The sequence below is a fragment of the Microtus pennsylvanicus genome, chromosome 20 (genome assembly GCF_037038515.1).
Source record: "Microtus pennsylvanicus isolate mMicPen1 chromosome 20, mMicPen1.hap1, whole genome shotgun sequence".
NCBI classification, from domain to species: Eukaryota; Metazoa; Chordata; class Mammalia; order Rodentia; family Cricetidae; genus Microtus; species Microtus pennsylvanicus.
In genome coordinates, this window is record NC_134598.1 from 33,679,932 (window position 1) to 33,704,570 (window position 24,639).

At 42.9% G+C, this 24,639-nt stretch overlaps 1 protein-coding gene across 2 annotated transcripts; it reads left to right on the forward strand.

Annotated features, from left to right (window-relative positions):
- Positions 1-1,001: 1,001 nt before the first annotated feature.
- Positions 1,002-21,842, forward strand: Actr6 (actin related protein 6). 2 transcript variants are annotated; one of them, XM_075954376.1, is made up of 11 exons: positions 1,002-1,148; positions 2,668-2,785; positions 3,888-3,969; positions 5,861-5,984; positions 6,989-7,124; positions 7,236-7,292; positions 11,906-12,004; positions 12,089-12,167; positions 16,688-16,859; positions 18,618-18,756; positions 21,076-21,842. In XM_075954376.1, exons 4-11 carry the CDS (start codon positions 5,930-5,932, stop codon positions 21,203-21,205), a joined length of 867 nt encoding a protein of 288 aa, XP_075810491.1. In that variant the 5' UTR covers positions 1,002-1,148; positions 2,668-2,785; positions 3,888-3,969; positions 5,861-5,929; the 3' UTR covers positions 21,206-21,842. The 2 variants fall into 2 exon arrangements, with proteins under 2 accessions (XP_075810491.1, XP_075810490.1); XM_075954375.1 differs by having other exon boundaries at positions 1,008-1,148; positions 3,888-3,956.
- Positions 21,843-24,639: the final 2,797 nt, after the last annotated feature.

Sequence of the window (24,639 nt, forward strand, 5' to 3'; positions counted from 1 at the left end):
CAGGTTAGACTGGAGGAGGTGATCCTCCTGCCTCAACCTGAGATCTTCTCACTTCAGTGTTGAGTTGGATAAAAGAAAATGATGAAGTTGAACAAAATTAACTTGATACATTCAATAATGTTTTTCCCTTTCTTTCTTTCTTTCTTTCTTTCTTTCTTTCTTTCTTTGGTGATCAAAACCCAAGGCCTTTGCAAACATTCTACTGCTGAGCTTCATTTCCACACCCTAATTAAGCTTTGTTTATTTATTTATTTATTTTGGATTGTTGGTTTTCAAGAGAGGACCTCGTTTTTTTGTGCAGCCTTGATTGTACTGGCACTCGCTCTGTAGACTGGGGATCCAACTGCTTCTGCCTCCGAGTGCTAGGAGTAAAGGCATTCGCCACCACGCTGGGCTCCAAGATCTTAACATCATGACACAGGAGTTCTCCGTTTTACAGAAGCACGCAGGAAGGACATCTAATTCCAGGAATCAGAACGGAGAGGGAGCATGTCAGATGTCAGGAAATCCTTTGTAGATAGGATACTTTAAGTCCTGGAGAGCAAGTAGGGCTGGGGATTCGTTGGGGAGTGCGAATGTGAGTTTAAAAAAAAAGAAAGAAAAAACATAAAAACTAAACAGCGAATAATTTATTATGACCAAATCCTACAACCTGATGACAAGAAATGAAGGCCAGGCTGGAGAGACCTTATATCCAATTCCACACTACATACGGTTTTGTACTCTTGAAGAATATCTCAACAATTCTGATCGAACACACGCATCAGGCACGCACAAGCAGTCCACCACAGAGGTTACAAAAAGCTTTCATTCGCCAGTGTTCGCCGTAAAGAAACATGAGAAACGGGTGAAAAAGTACTGGTCGCTGCTGCCTAAAAGACCAGGATTTGAAAACTGGACGCTAGCGGACGGGAAAGGCCGTCCCCACTGCCTGACTTCCGGCGTCGTCCGTTGCCACAGTAACCGGAAGCTGACGCTACGGCTCCGCCCCCATAAAAATCATAGAGTTCCGGAAGGAGCCTGAGCAGAGGCGGCCCGAGGGGGTTCGAGCCGCTCCGCTGTGGGGCGGCTGGTGCAGAAATGACGACCTTAGTCCTGGATAACGGAGCCTACAACGCCAAAATCGGCTACAGCCATGACAGTGTGTCGTAAGTGTTGGTCGTCCCCGAGGGACAGGACGCGTACGCCTTGTGGCCTCCACAGGCTGTGCTTTCCGACTTGAGCGGTCTGCAGACGCCCTCGCGCGGCGCCAGCCCGAGTCGAGGGATGCGGCTCGGTTTGGAGCTGGCTGGGTGGGTTTGATGCTCCGAACCGAAAGTGGTTTTCGTTAGTGGCTGCTGGGCTCCGGAAGTGGCATGTATATTTCCTTTGGCAACAGGAAATAGGTTTCTCGAGATGGACCGAGGGAACCAAAGAGAGAGTTTATGAGATTTCAGAAATAGTGGGCAACGTTTGGGGGCATGCTCGCCTTTTGGAGAAACGCCAGTTACGGGGATTTATCGCATCCCCCAAAAGGTTCAGTGCCCACCAACGGCTAAGATTGTAAAACTAACATTAGAATCCAGGGAGTTTGAAGACGTTGGGCAGCCAACCTACTTGAATGGCTTGGTTGGTAAAACCAGGAGCGCTAAAGTGGCATATCTTAAGATGTGCTTCATAAAATGTATGTTTGAATTAGTAATACACCTTTCTCAGTGCTTGAGCTCAAACCAGGACCTTGCACCGGTAAGAAGAGCCACACCCCCAGAGCCTTGTAGCACTAAGTGTAATCCAGGATGACCTTAAACTTAAGATCCTCCAGCCTCCATCTTCTGAGTGCTAGGATTACTGATGAGGGCTATCCCTTCAGGCCTAAGTGGGCATTTGACTGAATTTTTTTAAAAATATTTATTTATTTATTATGTATACAATATTCTGTCAGTGTGTATGCCTGCAGGGCGCATTACAGATGGTTGTGAGCCACCATGTGGTTGCTGGGGATTGAACTCAGGACCTTTGGAAGAGCAAGCAATGCTCTTAACCTCTGAGCCATCTCTCCAGCCTCTGATTTTTTTTTTTTTAATACTAGGCGTTGAACCCTTGTATTTTGAGTAGGCACTATATTACTTAGCCCAGCCTGTTTTACTGAATTCTTACAACTTCAGTGCTATTGAAAGACATTTATTAAAATAAGACTTCTGCTACGTAAATTTTTTTTCCTTAAGTGAGAACCAGGTACCTGGGGCTGAAGAGATGGCCTAATGGTTAAGAGCCTTTTCTGCTCTTCTAAGTTTACTTCCCAGCACCTACATGGAAGCTAACTGTTACCTGTATCTCCAGCCCTAGGAGATCTCACATCCAGAAAAAATACCCAGACACGTAAACAAACAGATGCATGCCAATAGCACATACATAGAAAGGGATTATTTTTTGTTTTGTTTGTTTTTAATGCAATAGCAGAACCACACCTGCCCCCAAGGGTTCTTTAAGCTCCCTGAGAAAGCAGAGGGTCTGTTGGACCCCAGCACTGTAAACACGACAACCTAAAGGTACTGTTTTAGTTCCTCGGAGACAATGAGAAACACTAGTTTATGAATAAAGTAGTCTTAGCACACGGGTGTTCACTGAGTACAGCTGCTTTTTAGGAACTGAATAGTTGGAAGATGATTCTTATTTCTTTGCACCTAGGGTCATTCCCAATTGCCAGTTCAGATCAAAAACAGCGCGTCTTAAAACGTTTACTGCCAACCAGATTGATGAAATAAAAGACCCTTCAGGACTCTTTTACATTCTTCCTTTCCAAAAGGTAACACATTTATGTTTTATTTCTGATATTATAAACCTATAATTGTGTGTGGTGGGGGGACAGGGTCAGAGTTGAAACAGGTCTCGTTTCTCCCATTGTGCAGTCTTCTCTGGGCTAGCTGACTCTGAAACCCGAGGGATGCTCCTGTTCCCTCCCGTCTCTCCAATAGGATGCGAGGAGGAAAAGTGTGTGAGCCACTGCAGGTCTGGGCATCAGACTTGCTATTTTTATACATGTGTGTATAAGCGCAGGTGAGACAGTTGCTGACAGCGGTCAGAGGTTTCAGATGCTCCTGGGGCTGGAGCTATAGGGTGCAAGTGAAAATATTTTTAGATCTCTACAAACTTTTTTTTTTCCAGTTTGAACTAAAATGACAAATTGGAATGAAATTGTTTTAGTAAAAAATAACCATGATTTAGTTACTCTTTGTAATACTTTTTATTTGTATTACATTTTATTTGTATTAAAACAGGTAGCATGCATGCCTTATGTATTGGTGTGCTGTTTGAACCATTGACATCTTAGTTGTTATTCATTGTAAGCTTTTGAATGTTTAACAAGGAGAACACCACCTCTATAACTGATTGACGGTTGTACAGCACAGAAGGTGACCATTCACAGCTAGAGCCCAGGGATTTAGAACATGTTGATTGTTTTGTTTTTTAAGTTTGTGTGGGGATGTGAGATAACAGGACCTCACGCCGTCCGGTGGGAGGGTGTGGGATAACAGGACGTCATGCTATCCTGTGGGGGTGTGGGAGATGAACAGATGTCACGACGTCCCGTGGAAGTGTGTGAGATGAGTAGACGTCATGTCGTTCCATGGGGCGTGGGTGAGATGAGCAGACGTCACGTCGTCCCGTGGGAGGGTGTGATATGAGCAGACGTCACATTGTCCCAATGTCATCCCAGGACTTGGGGGTGACTCTAGGGTCAATTCTCCTCTTTCGTCCTGTCAGTTCTGGATAGAACACAGGTCCCCAGGCTTGTGAGTCTAGCTCCTTTACTCTTTGAACCATCGCCCTTAACCTTACGCTTAAAAATTATTAAAATAGTCTTGATTATTAAAGGGCTTTTTTGTTTTGTTCTGTCTTAATTTTAGGGCTACTTGGTGAATTGGGATGTCCAACGACAAGTTTGGGATTATCTTTTTGGAAAAGAAATGTATCAGGTAACAAGTTAGAGTATGTATTAAAATTCTATTTCTGCATCTTAATTCAAATGAAGAATCAGATTTACATTTATAAAGTTTTATGTGAACATTTAAGACTTACATGCATTTAAGGCACTCAGATGTAGGTTTTCCTGAATCTTACCTATTTATTTAACTTGGAGGCTGGGTCTTACTGTGTGTTCCTGGTTGGACTGAGCAGAACTGACTAGCCTCAAACTCTTCCTTCGGAGTGCCCTGCCGGTGGTAAAGGCATGCACCACCACCCCTAGTGTGGTCTCTGAATAGTTAGAGAATGCGAATAACTACAGCCTCCAGGTTGAAGACTTAAGTGCAAGGCAGATAATCTGTGTGAAGCTCAATAGTAAATTTTTATTTCCTGTTTCTACTCTCCTTTTCCACAGCTAGGGAGTCAAACCTGTGATGTGTTTGTGTGCTAGGTGATTGGTTCCTCCCTCTCTCAGCTACTTCCTTAGCCTTTGACTATATTAGACATATACATGCATATACATACATATGCAGACCTATACATATCCTTTCTGTTTAACCAAAAGATATGTTTGCCTGGGGCTGGAGAGATGGCTCAGTGGTTAAGAGCACTGCCTGCTCTTCCAAAGGTCCTGAGTTCAATTCCCAGCAACCACATGGTGTCTCACAACCATCTGTAATGAGGTCTGGTGTCATCTTCTGGCCTGCAGACATACACACAGACAGAATATTGTATACATAATAAATAAATAAATATTTTTTTAAAAAAGATATGTTTGCCTACACATCTGAATAGATGGCAGTTATAAGAATTTTATGGTTTTTTTAAAAAAGATTTGTATTATTATTTGTTATTTGTGTGTGTGTGTGTGTGTGTTTGTGTCTATCTGTGTGAGCGTATGCCCCGTGTGTGTAGGTGCCCACAGAAGCCATGGAAGATCTTTTGGAGCTAGAGTTACAGATGGTTGTGAGCCATGATGCGGAGAATTTACTTTGTGTGTATGGGTGTTTTACCTGCATTTGTGTCTGTGCACCACAGGCATATACTATCCATAGAAGTTAAAGAGGATGTCAGATCCCCTGGCTGGGATTCGAACCGGTGCTCTCTGGAGGAGCACCCAGTGCTCTGAACTATGGAGCCATTTCTCCAGCCCTGATTATGTATGGTTTTTAACAACTATAGTGTAACTGTAGCCCGGCTGAGAGTATGCTCAAGTTTTAATCTACCTCGAGACTGTGGTGTTGAAAGGACAGAAAACCCAAGGGAAAATCCAGCTGAGATGCCTAGGTTCCAGGAAGCTGCACCACCGTCTCCTTCACTCAGGCTCGCACTGAAGACCAAGGAGCCCTGGCTAAGCTTGTAGACACAGTCAGAGCATAATCATGAGAAGGGCGTCCCTGGGGAGGGTGCCCTGGGCCCAGATCCTGAACTTGGAATTGCCAGTACGGAAAGGGAAAGGAGAAGAGACCAGACACAGCCATGAATCCTGCTGAGTTTTCTGCAGACCTTTCTCTAGAGAGGTCTCTGGAAAATTCTTGCCTTTTTTTTCTTTTCTGTGAATAACGAAGTAGCAATGGCTGCACTAATTGGGTTGCATCTGCCCTTATTTTTGTCTCTAAAAGTTTGACACTTTGGCAAGCCTATGTTTTTATCTTATTAAGGTAAGATTGTGACTAGACTCTCCGAGTTCAAATATTAGCTATGGCCCCAAGTGGCCATATGAATCTGGGTAACATATTTTTTCTGTGACTCAGTTTATGTATTAAATGAGGATTACTGTCAGTATTAGTAATACGAGGATTAGACAATTTTGTTTATTTTATACTCACACACATACATACACACACACACATATGAAACAAATTTGATGATTATCAATATAGATTATAAAACTTGGATTTTTTTTCTCCCATAGGTTGATTTCTTAGATACTAATATTATTATAACAGAACCATATTTTAACTTCACTTCAATTCAAGAGTCAATGAATGAAATTCTGTTTGAAGAATATCAGTTCCAAGCAGTGTTAAGAGTGAATGGTAAGTTACAAAGTTGTATTGAAATTTCACTAAGTGTGGTTATGAACGGGGCAAAGAAACTTAAGATCCTGAGTAGTAGGTGTAGTTTTTAGCTCTGAGGGAAATAAAACCTAGAATTTTTATTTTAAGCATAGAACTTTAGTTTGGCCTCATTGGCACAGGTCTGTAATTCTAGCAGGATTGAGAATTTACAGTTTGCCTAAGCAATTGAGTAACAGTCTGCCATGAAGAAAAAAGTGGCTAAGTAGTGATTTCCAGGTCTCCCAAAACTATAGAGTTAGATTCTAGCTCGTTCACCTTCCAAAAGAAGGCCCGAGTGACTGAATAAAAGGTCGTGTTCTTTTCCTGTTTACTGTGTAAGTGTGAGTTTTAAAAGTTTCAACATTGAGATCTGAAGACAGTTGTAAAGGGACCAGAGAAGGCTCAGTGGTTAAGGGTGCCCATGCTCTTACAGAGGACCCACTCATAACTCCAGTGCTTTGGGCTCTGCATGCACCGGTACTCAAACACATTCACACACAGACACATACATGTAATTGAAGATAAAATCTAAACCGGGTGGTGGTGGCACACACCTTTGATCCCAGCAAAGGGGACACAGAGGCAGGCGGTTCTACGCAGCGAGTTCCAGGACAGCCAGGGCTACACAGAGAAACCCTGCCTCAGAAAACATAAATACACTAGTCGGTCAGTCAATCCTAGAAAAGAGAGAGTTATAATACTGTTAGGAGTTCGCAATTTTCTTAAAAATTAAAGGCTTTTTTGTTATTGTTCATGTGGTTCTGTTGTCGTGTGTTTGTTTGGAGAGAGGGTCACTATATGTAGCCCTTGCTGCCCTGGAACTCCACTGCTCGTGTGCTAGGATTAACGTCGCGCGCCACCGCTCTTGGCATAAAGGCAGTTTTTGTCGTTTGTGTTTGCCTTAGTTTACTGCTTTTCCTTATTAGTTTAAAGTCATAGTGTATTTTCGTGTGTTCACTTTTCCCCCATCACCCTTTGCCCAGCCGGCGCCCTGAGTGCACACAGATACTTCCGCGACAATCCTTCTGAGCTGTGCTGCATCATCGTGGACAGTGGCTACTCCTTCACACACATCGTCCCCTACTGCAGAAGTAAAAAGAAAAAGGAAGCAATTATTCGGTGAGCTGTGTGTGGTTTTTATCTCATTTCCCATCTTGTGTCAGTTTCATGTTATGTCTTAGGATGAAGTGTGTGATGACTGAACCAAAGTTGAATTCTCTCCTTTTACAGGATAAATGTGGGCGGAAAACTCTTAACGAACCATCTGAAAGAGATCATATCCTACAGGTAATCACTGACTTTGAACTTGGGGAGGATGCAGTACCACACGCCCAGCTAGAGGTTGGCTTTTCTTTTCCTTTTTATATTTTGGATTTTTAAGATAGGATTTTTCTGTGTATCTCTGACTGTCCTGAACTCAATCTGTAGACCAGGCTAGCCTCGAACTCACAAAGATTCACCTACCTCTGCCTCCGGAATGCAAGGATTAAAGGTGCGCACCACCCCTGTCTGGCTTTATAACTTTTCTTAACTACCGAGTTTATAGCATGTTACTTGTGCTGTGGTTAAGCCTGTCTCCCCTTTCTTAAAGTGTAAGTCTAAAAGTTCAAAACTCGTGAACAGCGTTCATAATATTATGATTATGTAAATACTATGTAGTATTGGACCAGGTCAGCTGGGCTTGATTTCAGAATGCTGTGATATTTAATTCCCTTCTCTAGCCGTGAGAAAAAGCAAATGGAAAAGGAGAAAAAGGTTAAGAAAAATGAGGGTGTAGGGTAACAGGGACAGGCACTGGGCACATACCTATAATCCCAGCACTTGGCCTGGCCAGCAGATCAAGAAAGAGTTCAGTATTAGTCTGGGCAACATAGTGAGTTCATTGGCTATCCTTGGGGTACGTAGTGAGATGCTATCTGAACTACATCCTCCACAAAAGACTTTAAACTATACACACAGAGGAAAATATTTAAAGCAAAAGCAACAGTATGCAAAGTATTTATTTTCCCAGGAACAACTTAAAGTAATTGGGTAGAAGTGTACAGTAAAGTTTGCAAATCGTGAATGCAATACAGTAAAACATAGACGTGAGCACATCTGTGACTACTTCAGGAAGCAGCTGAAGCAGAAGGATAGGGTAGGTTCTTCTGAAATACATTTTGGGCTGACAAGGAAGGTTAACTCGGGTGGTAAGGATGCTTGCCTGCAAACCTTAGATAACCTGAGTTTGATCCCCAAGACCTGATGATGAGGGAGAAAACCGACCTCACAGAGTTGACCTCTGACACCCATGCCATGGCACACCTGTGTGTGTCTGCTTGCACACACATAATAAACAAATAAAAATAAATTTAAATGACATTTTAAAGCTATATATGTTAGCTAAATACATATAAAATAGTAGACACAATGTATTATTTTAATACATGTAGATGACATATATCATTATTTGTCTTTATATATATAATTATGTGTACAATGTATGGATCAGATCAGGATAATTAGAATATCACCACAGACATTGTCTCACTGGGTTGGGAATTTTTTTTGGGGGGGGGGTTGGGAATTTTTTAAATCTTTATTGACCGTTTTGAAAAACGGAAGTATTTTGGACTATAGCCGTCCTGGTATCCTAGAGCATTAGAAATCACTTCCCCTGCCAAGCAGCACCTCCACATCCATTGTCTGTACTCCACCTCCTGTGTGGGAACCACTCTCAGGGTAATAGATTAATTTATGTGCGTGCGTGCGTGTGTGTGTGTGTGTGTGTGTGTGTGTGTGTATGTGTGTGTGTGTGTGTGTGGTGTCGGGACAGCTTTTTGGAGTCCTATCTCTCCTGTTGTTACGTGTGATCTCCAGTTGTTCTCAGGTTGTGGTGTTTGCCCAGCAGGTATCTGTTTGCTCACCGAGCCATCGCAGTAGCCCTCAGGAGAGATTTTGATGGCTTTTACGTATAGGAAAGCTTTAAATCTCATATATAGTCAAAAGCTTTAGAAATGCAAAGGACTGAGCTAGCCATAAATCTTAGAAGCAAATGCAGGGCATTGTGTTGGTCAGCTTTGAGTTAGTGTAGTTAGTATGCAAGATAATCGATTTCATTGGGGAGGTTCCTTCTGACTTCAGTTCCCAGAAGTTGGCTCCAGTGGCCTGGCTCTACAGCGATAGGCCAGTGGCACAGGGCAAAGTAACTGGGCATGGAGGTGCATGCACTCAGGAGGCAGGGACGGGTAGATCTCTGAGCTCGAGCCAGCCTGGTCTACACAGTGAGTTCTAGGACAGCCAGGGGTACACAGTGAGACCCTGTCTGCAAACACACAAACAAAAAGAAATAATAGCATAGGAAAATTTTCCTGGGATAATATTTAAATGAAAACATAAAATAGACTGTAAATTGATACTGCACATTCATTTCCAGGCTGCCCAGACCCGAATAATCACACAAAAACTATGTTAATTACAACACTCTTTGGCCAGTGGCTCAGGGGTATTTTTAGCCAGGTCTTACATCTTAAATTAGCCCATTTCTGTAAATCCATATATTGCCACAGGCTGTAGTTTACTGGTAGTGTAATGGCATCTTTCTCCTTCGGTGACTACATGGTGTTTTATTGACTCTACCTACTCTCTCTATATATCTCTGTTTGGATTTCCCACCAAAACAGCTTTATTTATCAACCAGTAAGAAGAAAACTTACAGGTGGAAATCCCACATCAATAGTCGTATAGCGTATAATAAAGTCTGTGTGCAAAGACAAATATTCGAAGGAAGGGACCTCGTTAAAAACAATCCCATTTTCTGCATTGTTTTTGATTTTACTCATCAGATGGCCTGTGTTCTGTGTACTGCGTGCTGACACATAATACTTGGTGATCAGAAAAGACAGTGTTAGAGAAGGCGCTACGGTGAGAGTCCGTAGTTCACTCTGGTCAGCAAGACCACCTGACACCCTTCCTGAGTTTCTGTCTCTGCAGCTGAACTAACACTTGTCCTCTACAGAACAACGTACAGATGAAATATGATAAAGTGAGGACGTTCTGTCAGGTTAAGATTTGGTTTACACATTCAAGAATTTAATATTCCAAACTGAGCATGTTGGCCCAGACTTAAAAGTCTGACCTAGGAGGATTTCCATGAGCTCAGGGCCAGCCTGGGCTACATAGTTCTGTCCTGTACTGTACAGGCTGGTTTTGTGTGTCAGTTGGACACAAGCTAGCCTCATCAGAGGAAGGAGCCTCGGTTAAGGAAATGCCTTAGTAAGATCCAGCTGTAAGATATCTCCTTATCTAGTGATCAATGGGGGAAGGCCTAGCCCATGGTGGGTGGTGCCGCCCCTGGGTTGGTGGTCCTGGCTTCTATAAGAAAGGTGACTGATCAAGCCAGTGGGTACAAGCCAGTAAGCAGCTCCCTCCATGGCCTCTGCATCAGCTCCTGTCTCCAGGATCCTGCCCTGTTTGAGTTCCTGTCCCGACTTCCTTCAGTGATGACAACAGCAACGCTTAAGTGTAAGCCAGTGTAAGCCGAGTAAACCCTGTCCTCCCCACCTGCTCTTCAGCCATGGTGTTTTCGTTGCAGCGATAGAAACCCTAAGACAGGTGCCAACCCGGACAACATTGTAAGACTGTTTGGACACCTACACACACACACTTAGAAATGTAGTATTTAATGCTTCCTAAAAACCATTTCTATATTAATTCTGGATTGTTTTGTCTGTGTGTTTGTGTGTGTGTTTTCCAGCCCTAGAAAAATGACTTAGGTACCGGAGGGATGGCTCAGTGGTAAAGAGCACTGGCTGCTCTCCCAAAGGAGAGATTTGGTTGCTAGCACCCACCTGTAGGCTAACCACTGTTCATAACTCTAGTTCCAGTACTCTTCTGGACACTGCACACAAGTTTACAGACATACATGCAAGCAAAGTACACATATGCATAAAATAAAAATAAATCTTTAAAGGGAACTTAAACGGTGCTTTAAGGTTATGTTCAATTGCTTCTCATTTCTAGCTTTATTACGAACTGCACTTCCTTTTGTTTGGGGGATGGGTGGTAAATATGCACGAGCATGCCTGCATGAAGGTCAGGGGGCAGCTTGGGGGAGTTGATTCTCTCCTGCCAGCCGCAGGGCTGCATGAAGGTCAGGACAGCTTGGGGGAGTTGATTCTCTCCTTCCAGCCGCAGGGCTGCATGAAGGTCAGGGGGCAGCTTGGGGGAGTTGATTCTCTCCTGCCAGCCGCAGGGCTGCATGAAGGTCAGGGGCAGCTTGGGGGAGTTGATTCTCTCCTTCCAGCCGCAGGGCTGCATGAAGGTCAGGACAGCTTGGGGAGTTGATTCTCTCCTTCCAGCCGCAGGGCTGCATGAAGGTCAGGGGCAGCTTGGGGGAGTTGATTCTCTCCTTCCAGCCGCAGGGCTGCATGAAGGTCAGGGGACAGCTTGGGGAGTTGATTCTCTCCTTCCAGCCGCAGGGCTGCATGAAGGTCAGGGGCAGCTTGGGGGAGTTGATTCTCTCCTTCCAGCCGCAGGGCTGCATGAAGGTCAGGGGACAGCTTGGGGAGTTGATTCTCTCCTTCCAGCCGCAGGGCTGCATGAAGGTCAGGGGGCAGCTTGGGGGAGTTGATTCTCTCCTGCCAGCCGCAGGGCTGCATGAAGGTCAGGGGCAGCTTGGGGGAGTTGATTCTCTCCTTCCAGCCGCAGGGCTGCATGAAGGTCAGGGGACAGCTTGGGGAGTTGATTCTCTCCTTCCAGCCGCAGGGCTGCATGAAGGTCAGGGGCAGCTTGGGGGAGTTGATTCTCTCCTTCCAGCCGCAGGGCCCAGGGATCGAACCCATCTCATGAGGCTGAAGGCAGGAGTCCTAGCGTGGTGAAGCCCTTGCCAGCCCTCACATCGTCTGTGTTTTGTCTGTTAGGCAGCTGCATGTCATGGATGAAACCCATGTGATTAATCAAGTGAAAGAAGACGTGTGCTATGTGTCTCAGGATTTTTACAGAGACATGGATATCGCCAAGTATGTATAATGTAATCTCTTATGTGGGAAGCTAGTCTTCAGGTGGTGTGAGCAATTAATTTTGATAAATATTTTGTTTTTCAGGTTAAAAGGAGAAGATAATACAGTAATGATTGACTATGTTTTGCCTGACTTCAGTACAATTAAAAAGGGCTTTTGTAAGGTAATTTTTAAATTTCTTTTTTGTTTCGTATATTTTTATTTAGTGTATGTGGGTATTTTGTTCACATGTATGTCTGGGAAGCACACATGTGCAGTGCCCACAGAAACCAGAAGAGGTAGTCAGATCTCCTGGAATTGGAGTTATGGATAGTTGTGAGCCCCTGTGTGGATAGGTGCTGGGAATTGAACCTGGGTCCTCTAGAAGAGCAGCCAGTCTCTTTAACTGCTGAGTTATCTCTCCAGCCCCTGTAAGGTAATTAAAACAAAATTTTGCATAATATCTCCTCAAGTGACAGCATCAACCCGATTTGCAAAGCATTTTACATTTAGCTGAATGGACAGGGTCTTACGGTGACAGCCTTCTTTAATGTGGTCCTTTTGTAACCTTTTCTTTAGGCACACGTGGATAGATTTAATTAATGAGTTTCTCTAGGAAAAGAAAGTCAGATGATAGCATACATGATAAGTCTTAGAGATAAACAGGTCATTGTCTACATTATATGAAACAATTTGTTTAAGAATTATTTTAAGACCGGTGGTGGTGGCACACACCTTTAGTCCCAGCACTCGGGAGGCAGAGGCAGGCAGATCTCTGAGTTAGAGATCCTGGTCTACAAAGCTAGCTCAGGGCTGCACAGAGAAACCCTGTCCTGAAATACAAAACAACAAAATAGTTTCAATCCAGTTAGAAATTGGTTCTTTTTCTGTTGTGAAAATGAGTGTGGATAATCCAAGACTGAACTGACTCATGGCGGTTCCTGTAGAATCACAGTGTAGTGAAGGGCGGGCGAACTCCGCTGCACCTTCCAGTTCATCTTGAATGTAAAGGCCATTTCCAGAAAAAGGCGGCTCTGTGTTTGACTGAAGGCTGACCTTCTAGTTAACGGCTTGTAAAGGACTCTTGGGAAGTTAACATTTTGTGCTGAGAAGTGTAAGATGTGACAGTATCCGTTTAGAGTAGCGGGGAACTGCACAGCCCCAGTATCGGCTATAGGGAAGATCATTTTTAATATATTGTTGTAATAAATAGTAATGAAAGTGAAGTAGACTACATGATGAGCATGTAGTGTTCAGTGAGAAGCAGTCTGTAGGAAGATGCGCACACCTTCAGTCTAAGCAGACCACAACGCTAACCCAGTTATGTTTACGTGGTTTCAGAAGACAGGTGAGCGATGAGCATCCTGTTTAAAAAGAATGATAACTTATTTGTAAATTGCATCAAGCTACTTAATGGGCATTTATTTTATGTTAGTGTTTGTATTTAGCAGGCCTGAAATTTTTTCCATATTACAGAGGTCAAATACAGATTGAAATTCACAGAGGAAAATTGTCCTAAACATGTAGACTGTGGAGCTGTCTCAGACACTTGATCATCTACACATGTTTCTGTCTAATTATGGTCACAATCCTAAGATTAACGTGATGCTGTGGAGAATGTAAGATAGAGCGGTAAAGTTGTCTGTTTCCACAGAGGCGGGCCTGCATAAGGTCACAGTGGTGTCTAGTTCCTCCCAGCCTGACAGATCACAGAGTCAGGAGAGATTAAAAATGTGTATGGTGAGCCTGGTCTACAAGAGCTAGTTCCAGGACAGGCTCCAAAACCACAGAGAAACACTGTCTCGAAAAACCACAAAAAAAAAAAAAATGTGTATGGTGGGGGCTGGAGAGACGGCTCAGTGGTTAAAAGCATGTACTGCTCTTCCAGAGGTCCTGAGTTCGATTCTAGCACCCATGCCAGCTGGCTCACAGCTACCTCTAACTCCAGCTTCAGCAAATCTGAGGCCCCTGGCCTCCTTAAACACCTGCATCCCTGTGCGTATTCCCCTGACACACCAATACACATAATTTAAAAAGTAAATAAATATTAACATCTGTATGTTTTCTCTTCTTCGTCCTTGGGGATGGTCAAATAGGAATTTTTCTTTCTAAGACCTGTTTTCCTGCGCTGTGAGGGACTAAGCTCTGCCAGTTTCTTCCTGACCAGCACCTGCTTGGTGGGCCTGCCTTGTTGAGTCGCTCTCACGGTCGAACAGTATTTACTCCTTCTCTTTGCAGGGTGTTGGGGGAGTGGTGTATGATTGTTTGCAGGTTCTGCTGACCTGTGACCTTGAGAACAGAGTCTAGTTAGAGCTTGCACTTCTTTAACTTGCTGTGACTCTGTGGCTTGGCGCCTGGTCCTGAGTGGGTTGGCAAGGGAGTGGAGAAGGTGCAGAAATCCAGCTGGGTGAGGTGGGCTGTATACACTCTGATGGAGTGGCACCAACTGCCACAGCAGTCTGGAGCCTCAGCGTGTTTGTTACAGCAGGGCTGGAGGAGACAGGGAGTCTCAGCTGGAGGCATCTGTTACAGTTGTCTCCCGCTGGGAAGTTGCTGGTTTTTGCACACAGTGGTCAGTCGTTAGGAAACACTCCTGCTTGGATCAGAGGAAGCTTTGCCTTTCCAGCCGTGACCCTTATGGGGGAGACTTTGCCTTTCCAACTCATGTGTTGAGGCATTGGTTCTTGATGTGGTTGCGTCAGGTCCACAGAACACACTCACTCAGAGATTCATCCACTTTTTACACACTCAGGGCTTCCTAGCCCCCCAAACTAACTGTTAGTAATTTTCATATGTAATATACACTTTATCAGATGAGAATATAAAGTTGGTTGAACTGGGCTCTTGCTAGACTAGCTATTACAATAAGTATATGTATAAAAAGAATGGTTTACTCTTCATTGATTAATGTTAAAATTTATCCTCTACATGTTTAGTCATTTATGTGAACGTTATTATATCTACAGTAAGTTTAATTATAAAATTTGAGTTTCTTTAGTACTTCATTTTGTTGTTTCCTGCTAGGAAAACAAATATTGATGAAATTGGAAAAACGTTGTATGTAATGACAGAAATGTTTGTGGGTCTTCATACTTAGCTTCTTAGTCAGTGTTCTGTTGCTGGGAAGAGACCACGACCACGGCAGCTCTTACAAAGAAAGCATTTAACCGGCGCTGCCTTACAGTTCAGAGGTTCAGTCCATTATTGTCCTGGTGGGAAGCATGGCGGCAGCAGGCAGACTTGGTGCTGCAGAAGGAGCTGAAAGTTCTAGATCTGGATCACAGACGACAGGGAGAGAGAGACACTGGGCCTGGCTTAAGCCCATCCCCAGTGACAGACTTCCGCCTCCCAGGAGTGCCACTCTCGGGCAACAAAACATTCACATTTATGAGCCTGTGGGGCCGTTCCCATTTGGGAAAACTCAAAAGTGCTGATTTCCTCCTGCTGGTAGAAGGAACAATAACATACAGACGGATAAGGTCAATAATATCAATGACAAACAACAGAAATATAATTTTATTTCTTCTCAGAAAGAGGCTGCCTGCTAAGGTGTGAATTGTCAGACCTAAACTGATTAGTGATTACCACTTTCTGCAGAATCATATGAAACAAACTGATAGTTTCTTTCATGGTCCTGGAAATAAATGTACGAGGCCCATTCAGTAAGTCATGGGTTTGGCTGACCAGTATCCCACGGTCTTGAAAAATCTCTTCATCTGTCTGTGTCTAACAATGTTCTGGAATTGTCCTCTTGAGCAGAAAAGACTTGTACTTGCAGATTACACATTAACGGCTGGTGCCGACATTCGGCAGGGACACTGAGTGCTGGCTCTTTTCCCAGGCTAGGTGTTTGGTCAGTCAGCCTGATCCTCTTCTGTGAGTCAGGGCTTTAAATAAACTAAACACCTTTCATGTCCTCCAGTCCGTGCTGGTCCCAGGTATTGTCTAGTATCTACAAAATGAATTATGCATAAGCTGAATCTACTGTCTGTCTGCGTGCGTGCGTGCATGTACGTGTGTGTTTAGTTTCATTTTGCTTTGAACAGGGTCAGGGTCTCATACTGTGGCTTAGGCTGGCCTCAGACTTGCACAGCACCCCTGCTTCAGCCTGCCAAGTGCTGGGATTACAGCTGTATACACCATACCAGGCTTAATGTTAGTTGTAAGCTAATTTGTAAATTTATAAAGAATATTTCCCATTCCACCTTAGACAAATGATCATTCTTCTATGGAGAATGGTACTGTTTTTCTTACTACAACGATTATTTAATTGGATTAGAAGTGGTTTATATTTATAGCTTTATAGTTTTCCTAGTAATGTTCTATAATTATCTGGAAAGTTTTGTTTAAAATTTGTGTTATGAGCAGAGTGTTCCCAAATGTTAGCAAACTGAAACATTCTTATCATGGTTACACTGTGAATGTAATTTCTGCTGTTCTTTGGGCTGGTGCGATAGAGCGTGAATAAGTCACATGACCTTCGTAGGCCTAATTATATCATGAATGAAACGACAATATGCCTGTCTTAGTGTTATGTGAAGTTTGTGGAATCATGCATATCAGATGTCTATGCAGTGAATGGCATGTGTTATTTTGCATGCCGTTGTCCAGGAAGAACATGGTCCCTCTACTAGTATCGTATCTTCCTATCATTTGTCATGTGAGCGCGATAATGCAGCCCTAACTCTCTTTCTTTGCTTCCAGCCGAGAGAAGAGATGGTGCTGAGCGGCAAGTATAAATCTGGGGAGCAGATTCTTCGCCTCGCCAACGAGAGGTTTGCTGTTCCAGAAATACTCTTCAACCCTTCTGACATCGGCATTCAGGAGATGGGGATCCCAGAAGCTATTGTCTATTCGATTCAAAACCTCCCTGAAGGTACGTTAATGATTCCAGTGACATGCTGAAGAGAAATCATAGCAAACACTGGCTCCTGTATGATTGCAGACAGTTCCAGACCCTGGAATGCACTTGAGTAGTTCTTGGCCGATTTGGTCTGGGTCATAAATTGTATTTTGCAAAAGTCATTGTGGTCTATTTAAACATCAGTACATCCTTCCGTAAGTATTAAATTGCTCTATTCATTTTAGAAAAGTTTGGTTTTTTATTTTTATTTTTGAGGCACAGCCTTCTTATGTAGATCAGACTGGCCTAGAAATCACGACTTCCCTGCTCCAGCTTCTGAATGTTAAAATCATAGGCACGCACTTCAAGGCTCAACTGAAAGTTTTAATCCAAATTTGTACAGAATTAAAATGACTTATTCATTCTGCAATATTATAGAATAACATACAAGCTTACTTTTAATAATATAGATGGTAAGATGGCCCAAGCCTGTGTGTACAATCCTGAGAACCTGGGTTAATTCCCCAGAAGTTATGAAAAGGTGGAAGGAGAGAACCAACACCATAAAGTTGTCCTTTGACCTCTATTCTTGCTCTGAGGCGCGACTGCCACTCCCCCCCCCCCCCATGTGTATGCGCACACAGGAAGAATGAGTGAGTGAATGACAGAGTGGAGGTGAGTGGAGTAGTGTTCATGGGGACTTCTGCACTCTTCTGAAGCATAAGTAATTAGTGTCTTAGGGTTGCAGAGTTCTTTTCTATCCTGCCTTCCTACCTTAAAGGTGTGTGTGCTTGTGTGTGTGTGAGAGAGAATGTGTGCCTGTATGAGTTATGTGGACCACATGCATGCAGGTGCTCTCAGAAGCTGGAGAGGGCTTTGGATGCCCTGGAGCTGGAGCTACAGGCAGTTTCAAACTGCTGGATATGGGTTCTGGAAATTGAACCCAGGTTCTTTACAAAAGCAGTAAATTCTCCAGCCCTCCCTTCCTTTTATATTTATTTATTTGTTTATTTTTTTTTTATTTTTCAAGACAGGGTTTTTTCTATATAACAGCCCTGGCTGTCCTGGAACTAGCTCTTCTAGACCAGGCTGGCCTCAAACTCAGAGATCTGCCTGCTTCTGCCTTCCGAGTAATGCTGGGATTAAAGGCATATGCCACCATTTCTGACCGCTCTGTAGGTTAGTACCGGTTCACTGTATGATGCCTGGTGTCGGCCATCACGTACCTTTAGAATCCATTCACACCTAGGCTCTTTATGTAAAGGCTGTAGACTGAGTATTTTTCCCCATCAACAGTAAGTGTTATGTAGTTGATAAATTGGTTTTAGTTTGAGAACAGGAAATTTGAACTAACAAGTTAAAAATACCAAGGAAGGCGACCCCCGCAGTTTGAGGAGAGGAAGATGATAAATGTGATCCAGCGTAGTCAGTAGTTCACCCACCCTGAATTTTTGTATCAAGGATTTGTGAGGTCATATTTGCTGTCTTGAGTGTCTCCACCAGTGTTAATTATTGCCTTATCACACACAAATCTTGAAGCGTAGCAAGGTGTGCTGGTGCATGTCCATAACCCCAGTGTTCTAGAAACGAGGCTGTCCTGCCTTTGTCTCAGCAATAGCAACAAGAAAATCTCAGTAGTGAAACAATCAAAGAATTTTAAATCTTAACAATGGATGCCAGGGTAGTTTCCCAGCCCTAACCCCGATTGCTGCTTGCCTGCCTGCTCAGCTGAGCCTTTCCAGGGACAAGTACGTTTTCTAACACTGTTTTTCTTCTTTTTCTCCTTTAAAGAAATGCAGCCACATTTTTTTAAGAACATCGTCTTGACAGGAGGGAACTCACTTTTCCCAGGATTCAGAGACCGGGTTTATTCAGAAGTCCGCTGTCTGACGCCAACAGACTATGACGTGTCTGTCGTGCTGCCCGAAAAGTAAGTGCCGGTTTGTAAAGGAGCAGAGCCGTCCTGCGGGAAGGTGGTCTGCGGGAAGGTGGCCTGCGGGAGGTGTGAGTTCACAGCTTGGCTCTGTGTAGATTTATTCCCCAGTGGGAGCCTCGTTTTCTTTCTCTCAAAAATGAAAGTTTAAGTCGTAAGTGACTTAGAAGAAACGTGCCGACCACATTTGACACGTGATAGGTGATCAGTAACATGAGCTCTTCCCACTTGTGTCAGTGCTGGTTCCTGGGACTTCTATAGGTGAAGAAGCCGAATTCTTACTAGATTTATTTTTGCTGTACCATCTTGTGATGAGTTCTGAAGAATGGAAGTGTAAGAATTGAATTATTAAGATAAGCTATATCAGTTCATATCTTTTGGAATTTTTTAAGTTCTAAATGTTCTCAATGAACCTTTATTGTTAACTAAACTGGGTATTTTTGTTGTTGTTGTTGTTTTTTAATTAAAAATTGTTGTGAAGTCAAGTATGGTGGTGCTTGCCTGTAATCCAAGCTTTGGGAATTTAGAGACAGAAGAATCAGGAGTTCAATGCCAAGCTCATCTACTTAGCAGTTTTGAAGCTAGCCTGGTCTGTGTGAGACTGTTCTTGGAAAAAACAACAACAAAAAACTAAGAGAAATCTTTTTTAATGTCTACGATGCTTTTTATGAAAAAGAGCAGATAGTATAATTTCAACATGAGCGGTTAAGGTAGAACTACAGAGCTGTGGGAATAGTTTCAAATCCCATCTTACTCAGAGCTTAGCATTGGACATTGCAGAGAGAAGGCCTGTGGGTCCCTGGTTCATGTGGTCAGTTCACAGCAGTGGCCAGAGTAAAGCCCAGTTATGTTAGCTGAATCAGACGGTCTTTAATTTTATTGGGGTGTGTGTGTGTGTGTGTGTGTGTGCTACAGGCATGTGTGTGGAGGTCAAAGGACAACTCTATGGAGTTGGTTTTCTCCTTCTATCTTGACATATGTCTCAGGGATTGAATTCAGGTTTTCAGGCTGAGGTAGCATGAACTTGTCTAGTAAGTCAGCTATATCAACTGCCCAAAACAATAGCTCTTCGTTTGTTTGTTTGAGGTAGTCTCACCAGCTAGCCTGAGACTCACTATTTAGACCAGGATGGCCTCGAATGCGTAGACGTTACTCTGCCTCTGTTCCTGCCTCCTGGGTGCTAGGATTAAAATGTGTACCACCATAGTATGGCTAACACAAAGCTTGCCTAGTGTTAATGGCAGAGTTACAAATAAGATCCTAGTCTAATTAAATCTAAAGGTTTTTTTTTTTACACCAAAGTATTTTTTCAAGCCTGTAGTAGTTTATAGAAGGCTCTCATTGATATTGCTTTTTGTTTTCCTTTGTTTCTGTTCTTTGGGACCTAGTGTTGCTTGATATGTAGCCCAACAGACCCTGAACTGGCGATCATTATGTCCATGTTCCCAAGTGCTGGGATTACAGATATTCACCACCTATAAAACTTCCATTTGTAGTTTTAATTGTTGTTAACAGTTAAAGAATCGTTAGATGCTGGAATAATTTTTGGTCAGCAGTAGCGTTCATGTACTTCTTAACGCTGGGTTTTTCATCTTGCACATACATGTCTGAGACCAAGGGAGTAACCAGAATAGCTTTTGTTCTTTAGTTCGACTGTACGGTTTTCCTTTCAGAAGGAAAATGCAGGCACAAATATACAGACATAAATAATCCATTAATAAAAGGTTGCACATGCGGTAGGTGAGACATTTCTCTTTACCTCCTCTGATCTCAGCTGGGGAAGAGGAGAAGTAGAGTCGAGCCAGCACAAAGCACTGGTGGCTGGAGACAGCAGAGCCAAACAGAGTGTTCTGCTTAGATCTTACCTCCTGTCTGTTCCGTGTGATGTCAGCGGTGTTCATAGCAACAGCACAGACTGAAAGTGGCGCTGAGAATGTTGCTAGGTCTACAGTACAGCTCAGGGGCAGGGTAGCCTTGGAGCCTCCTGTTCCTACCTCCAAAGTGGGACTGACCCATAGTGTCCATGGCTTGCTGTGAGAATCATTAGGTTAACACATCCTGGCTTTGGTTTTCCGCTTACTCCTCTCCAGCTTTTGTTTATGTTCTGGGGTTTTCATAGAAGTAGAGGGACCATAAAATAGGGGACATGGCGGGAAACAATCCACTGGTCTGTACTGTTGAGGAAGAGTTTATGTCTACACCATAAATGAGATTCGCTACGTCGAGCAGAACCTGCAGTCTTGTAGTTCACAGTCAACATTTGATCTATAAACCATCAGTTGGTGACTATGTTTATTTATGTGATCTCTATTGCAGCCCTATTACTTACTCCTGGGAAGGTGGAAAATTGATATCTGAAAATGATGATTTTGAAGATATGGTGGTTACAAGAGAAGATTATGAAGAAAATGGACATAGTGTCTGTGAAGAGAAATTTGATATTTAAGAAACATTTTTGAATGAAAGTCTTGGAAAGTTTAACTTCAAAGTTCCTTTTTTTTTTTTTTTTTTTTTTTTTTTGGTTTTTTGAGACAGGGTTTCTCTGTGGTTTTGGAGCCTGTCCTGGAACTAGCTCTTGTAGACCAGGCTGGCCTTGAACTCAGAGATCCGCCTGCCTCTGCCTCCCGAGTGCTGGGATTAAAGGCGTGCGCCACCACCGCCCGGCTCAAAGTTCCTTTTAAAGGAGGTTAAGGACTGTTATTTTTCATCATAAGATAAAGTCTTCAGTTTATATAAATATTCTGAGTCATGGTTGATGTTCACAGACTTCTAAGGTGAGCTATTGCCGTCAAGAGTGATTCAGTCCACGTTTGAGTAGTTAGACTACTATAACAAAACCTGCACTGTTTCTGAGAATAGATTGTTTGTCATGAGACAGTAAATGTTTAGTTCTTCATACTTGAAAACACAGATTTTGTTATCTCACCAGTCAGTTTGGCCTAGAGATCTTTTGTGTAGTTTTGACTGTGATCAACTAAAGTGTTTGCAGACCATTAAGATTCTGCTCTCTTAGAACTAAGTATTTTATTTAAAATTTGTTATTCTTATTTGTACATAATAAAGTTGGAAAGACCAATATTAAATATGTATGTGTAATGTTCATTTTTTACTTAGTAAAAGTTTGAAAAGATATTTGTAGTGTTTGTGGTCACCATTGTTCTACAAACACAGTGTTGTGTTTTAGAAGTTCTCTCATGTGACCCACAGTCAACATTAAGATACAAAGCTTAGTACAGTACACTTGCCAACCACGCTCCAGTATAAGGAATGAGCTGGTGATTTTCTTGAGTTAAAACATGCCATCTTGAACTAAAGAGGCTCAAAAGGCAAGCAACTCAAAAGTCTCAAAAAGTCCCTAAAACTTAGCAGATTCACAAGGCCTCTTCCATCCCAGCATGTGTAAAGAGTAATGCCTGCTGAGAAGATACTTTCTTACCTGCAAGTCAATGTGGAGCACTCCAAGGTGTCAGCTTCTTCTGAGTTGTCAGACAGGCTGGCGTGAGCTTTCAGTGACATAGTTACCGGAGATATCCCTGTTCCTGTATATGTCCCTCACCCATATTCCTGTAATTAACCCCAATAAACTCACTGGTTCATGAGGTTGGACTTTGGCAATATTGTTACTTTGATATGTTGTTCATTCCCTATCTGGGTGACTAGACACTTGTTTATCCCTTACCCCAAATAGCATCACACAAGACAGTGACAATATGGGTCTAATTGGTCAAAGATGGGATAACTTTAATTTAGAAGTTGAAAATACAAAACTGAGGCTCAAAGAGAAGATATTTGCCCAAAGTATTGGCCAAAGGGTCTGTCAGTCATAGTGATGACGAGCAATTCTCCACCAGTTCGTGTCGAGACTCCTGCTCTCCTTCCTTTGCAGTGTTCTCCTGGTTGATGAACTAGCCTCTCAGAGTTGACCCAGTTGGCAGTATATTAATAACCTTCCTAATTCTGAAAATAACCACACACACACAGGTAGAGTTCATCTTCCATTGTCAACGCACCATCAGGCTTTGTTGTCTGCTTCTTTTTCAAGCTGGGAGAAACACACAAATCCCATAGCTTAATGTTCTTATTGTAACAGAACTTGCGGAATAGTAGAGTAATAATTTATCTACAAAGTAAAAACAGTTTGAAAATATATACACGTCAGTTTGGACCTTTGTTGTATCTCCGAAGAGACCACAATGGTTTTTTTTGTTTTGTTTTTTGTTTTTTCGAGACAGGGTTTCTCTGTAGCTTTGGTTCCTATCCTGGAACTAGCTCTGTAGACCAGGCTGGCCTCGAACTTTCAGAGATCTGCGCCTGCCTCTGCCTCCCGAGTGCTGGGATTAAAGGCGTGCACCACCACCGCCCGGCAAGACCACAATGTTGACGTTAGCCCAGTCCCAGTCTCCATTGCTAATCTGGGTGATAGTATGGGTCTTTCCCTAGAAAAACGCTTATGCACAGATAGGCACGGTATTCACAACATACACCGGGGGGGGGGGGGGGGGGGGGGGGGGGGATGGTTTTCTGGGAAGACCACGTCCTTCAGAGACTGAGCTTTTGCCGGGCATTAAAAGTTAACTTTTGAGACCATTTAAAACTATGTACCCAATCCATTTCCCCACTGCGGATGCAACTTGTTTAACTGGCCTTTCAGAAAACAATGTAACCAGCCTTGGATGTTTGGACATACCAGGTTTTACAGCCTAACAGCTTTTACAACCTAAGCTAAACGCTTAGCTTTAATCTTTAACTATGTATTTACTCTGACATGTCCGGACTTAGAATAGGTGTGTGTGTGTGTGTGTGTGCATGTGTGGTTTTTGCACATGTGTGTTATGGTAATCATTTACTGAAAGTGGTCAATAGGTTGAAAACAATCTTAAAGTAAGCAAAAATCCTCCATAAATTTTGGAACCATCACGTGACTCTAGGTTGATAACCTTTTTTGAATCTGTGAGAGCAATTCTGGGTCAGTAGCAGTCAGTCCCTTATAAAACTGTTACATTTTTTTCTGGAAAAAATTCCGCATTTTTTCCTCATACTGTGTTTTCTGGACTGTTCAATAACCACAGAACAAAATTCTTTGTTAGGGCCAGATAGCGAGGCAGATCCCTCCTACCATAGACAGACTTCAGACATATACACACCAGAAAGATGAGAAAGACACACATAACAGACAGCAGAGACAGGACGGTGACACCATGGAAACCGAAATGGAGAATTCAAATTTGTGCTCACTGTTGTTCTTAACCATCCCAAGACAAAGAGTCTTTTTCTTTCTTTAATGTGGCATCAGTACCATGCACTAACTATACTTTGGTTGTTTGGCATCTCTTCATAGGCATCCCCTTGAGACAGGATCTGTCACCAAACCTGGAGCTAGGCTGGCAGCTAGGGAACCCCAGTGATCCTCCGCTCTCTGCCCCTTTTTTTAAACATGGAAACTAAGATTAAGGTTTGTACAGCAAGCACCCTTTCCTGCTGAACCATCTCTCATCCCTTCATTAACTTTAAAGTTAGCATACAAAGAAATGGATTTCACTATGGTCTTTCATAAATATGTCTCTAGACTTTTAACGAAGAGTTTGAATCTAAGCACTCAAGACCAATGAAACAGCTTTTGTCTAAGAAGATGAAACTGATACCAACTCAGGGTGTTTATTAAGCACTTATATTTTATACTCCATTTTCCTCGTGACTGGTGACAGAAATATGATTACACAATGCTTTCCTTTTTGTTTAACCTATGCCATATTTGGAGAATGGTGCCCTCACTTCCCTTCTTCCCAGCATTCTGTTCTGTCTACTCCACCTATCTAAATCCTGCCCTATCAAAAAAGCCAAGGCAGTTTCTTTATTAACCAATGAGAGTAACACATAGAC

What these genes read in the sequence shown, in the direction of transcription:
- Actr6 (XM_075954375.1), top strand. Translation starts at nt 1,081, where the DNA reads ATGACGACCTTAGTCCTGGATAACGGAGCCTACAACGCCAAAATCGGC. An exon ending in AGAGACATGGATATCGCCAA is followed by an intron (nt 12,005 to 12,088) that starts GTATGTATAATG and finishes TTTGTTTTTCAG; the next exon opens with GTTAAAAGGAGAAGATAATA. An exon ending in TTAAAAAGGGCTTTTGTAAG is followed by an intron (nt 12,168 to 16,687) that starts GTAATTTTTAAA and finishes CTTTGCTTCCAG; the next exon opens with CCGAGAGAAGAGATGGTGCT.